Source organism: Eimeria mitis, genomic scaffold (genome assembly GCF_000499745.2).
Source record: "Eimeria mitis Houghton genomic scaffold, Emh_scaff1313, whole genome shotgun sequence".
Lineage (NCBI taxonomy): Eukaryota > Apicomplexa > Conoidasida > Eucoccidiorida > Eimeriidae > Eimeria > Eimeria mitis.
Genome location: NW_013568726.1, coordinates 6,220 through 8,329, shown reverse-complemented (window position 1 = coordinate 8,329; position 2,110 = coordinate 6,220). Strand labels below are relative to the sequence as shown.

Here is a 2,110-nt window from a genome sequence, read left to right as displayed (position 1 = left end):
CGGCGAATGTGACAGTTACGCAAAGGCAATGAGGACTATACTGTGCCCCGAACACAACCCTGACCCGGAGGAGTTTTTTTCGGTTTTTCCTTCGTGATGCGACCTACATGAGAATGCTCAGAAACCTACAAAGCTTGTGCTTTCGTTTCCTCTTCGTGCGCTCCTCCTAATCTGTACACATCTCCGTATGCAAGCTGTTCTAGAAAGCTCATTCGTACGGCTATGGATTGGTGAGCAAAGCAAACAAGAGGTGTTAGCGAATTTCAGCACTGCTCCTAGATTGGCGATTTACGGCTGCCTCATACATAAAAATCACTTTCAAAAGGGGATGTGTTGGTACGCCTGGTACCAGCTGAATCTGCAAACAGCTCCATCGGAAAAACATGTCTTGCAGCTCAGGACGTGCGCAAGAACAGAAGCTACGGATAACTTCAGCTCTGCTTCTGTAGCCCGTTTTACATGTTCTGTTTCGCAGTAAAAGCCGGGCAGCTGTGCTTGATGAATTCATTATTTCTGTTCTTTCTTGCCAAATTCAACCTTAATGTAACTATTGAACTCGCCGTCACCGAATATAAACATATGATCTAAATTCTTAAACGTCTTCACCTCAAACGTCGACGGCCATCCGGCGCAAACTGAGAGTGACCGCAAAGGAACGGTATCATCCCCAACGTCGAGAACTCTGCGCAAAAACAGGACACAATACATACGGTATGTGAGTGGAAGCAGCGTCAGCATTCCCTGAAAGTGCATATGCCTTGGGTGAAAAACAGATATAAATGGACTCCTGCGAATACGATCACAACAGCACGAAAATGTACAATCCAACCACCAACTAGAGGCCTATGCTTCAGCCATATTGCCAAATACACGTATAGAGCTTCTACCGTGCACCGTAGGCTTTCAGTCAGCAAACCGTATAGCCAACTGAAACAGAGTGCAGCAACTACTGCTGCTGCCGGCTGGGGCCTCGTCAAATGCCGCCCTACGGGATAGGTTTGCGCGAAAGGTCTGTCCCCGCGTAGATATAACCGACATCGGTGGAGGGGAAGCCAAATACACTCCAAATGCACCTTGTAGGAACCTAAGAAATAAGATACTCAGCAAAACCGCAGACAACCGTATGTTCGTTCTTATGGTACAAACACTTTCTTTCAGCTGACTCCAGCTTATTTGCTCGCCAAGCAGCGAATGCAGCTGTCTACTTGGTTCAAAGCAAGCAACGCTGTCTCCAGTGTAGAAACTGAGATAAGCTGGCAAGTATGTATTTGCCTAGAGAGACAGCTTGTCCTCTCTCTTTGAGTGAAGCGGTATAGGAAAAGCAGACAACACCTGCCTCTCACCCCCGGGTCCTTCAAGATCCCCTGCATATGTTTTCTCGCAGTTTCCGCACGAACTCGCAACTCTGGGGGCAACAGAGTCGTCCAGTTGCCCAAGGTGTAAATGATTTCTTGCACGTCTTCTCCTGCTTCCGTCACCAGACGGTCCATCGCTTCCATCCTCTCCTGCGCCTCTGCTGCGTAACGGTGCACCTGCAGCGTCCGCTGCTCAACCTGAGCATTCGTCGTCTCCTGCACCAGCTTTTCTCTCTCCTGCTGTGTCTTTGACAACATTGCCTCCGCTTCTTTGTTTCTGTCACTCTGCGCAAATTCCATCACCGTTTGCTCCCCCCCTTCGGCTGGTGCTGCTGCTTCTGACAATCTCCTGAGCTCAAGATTGCGACCATGCGCTGCTGTAGTCGTCGGGTCTTTTCCATTTGGTCCTCCATCCACGAAAGGAGAGAATGCAGGGGAAAACGAACCCTTCTTCTTAGGTAGCAACTGTCGTAAAACCAAGTGGTCTTGCCCATACAGCTGAGGAGGAAAGCAAGTTGGTTAAATCCACAGTCTCAATTTACCCACCGTTTGGGAGAAACTGAGGTAACAACTCCACGCGTGACGGCACACTTTCATGCATTCAGTGTATATGGAACACGCAACAGGTTATGTACAATGTAGTGCGCTTGATTGCAAGTCTGGTCACGAATAGCTGTGCTCTGCCATTCCTTTCTTACGTCGATATCGGGCAGGAGGGCATAGATGGAACCAAGACTGCGGGAGAGGTCCCGTAG

At 49.1% G+C, this 2,110-nt stretch overlaps 1 protein-coding gene across 1 annotated transcript in view; it reads right to left on the bottom strand.

The window, feature by feature from the left end:
• Positions 1-253: 253 nt before the first annotated feature.
• EMH_0034410 (Phosphatidylcholine-sterol acyltransferase, related) overlaps positions 254-2,110 on the bottom strand; it is a gene marked incomplete at both ends in the record, with an annotated part of 3,285 nt that continues 1,428 nt past the window's right edge. Inside the window, 5 exons of the mRNA XM_013494866.1 lie at positions 254-358; positions 607-682; positions 990-1,084; positions 1,344-1,853; positions 2,054-2,110. Of these exons, the coding sequence (XP_013350320.1) occupies positions 254-358; positions 607-682; positions 990-1,084; positions 1,344-1,853; positions 2,054-2,110 (843 nt within the window). The remainder of the gene's footprint in view (positions 359-606; positions 683-989; positions 1,085-1,343; positions 1,854-2,053) is intronic.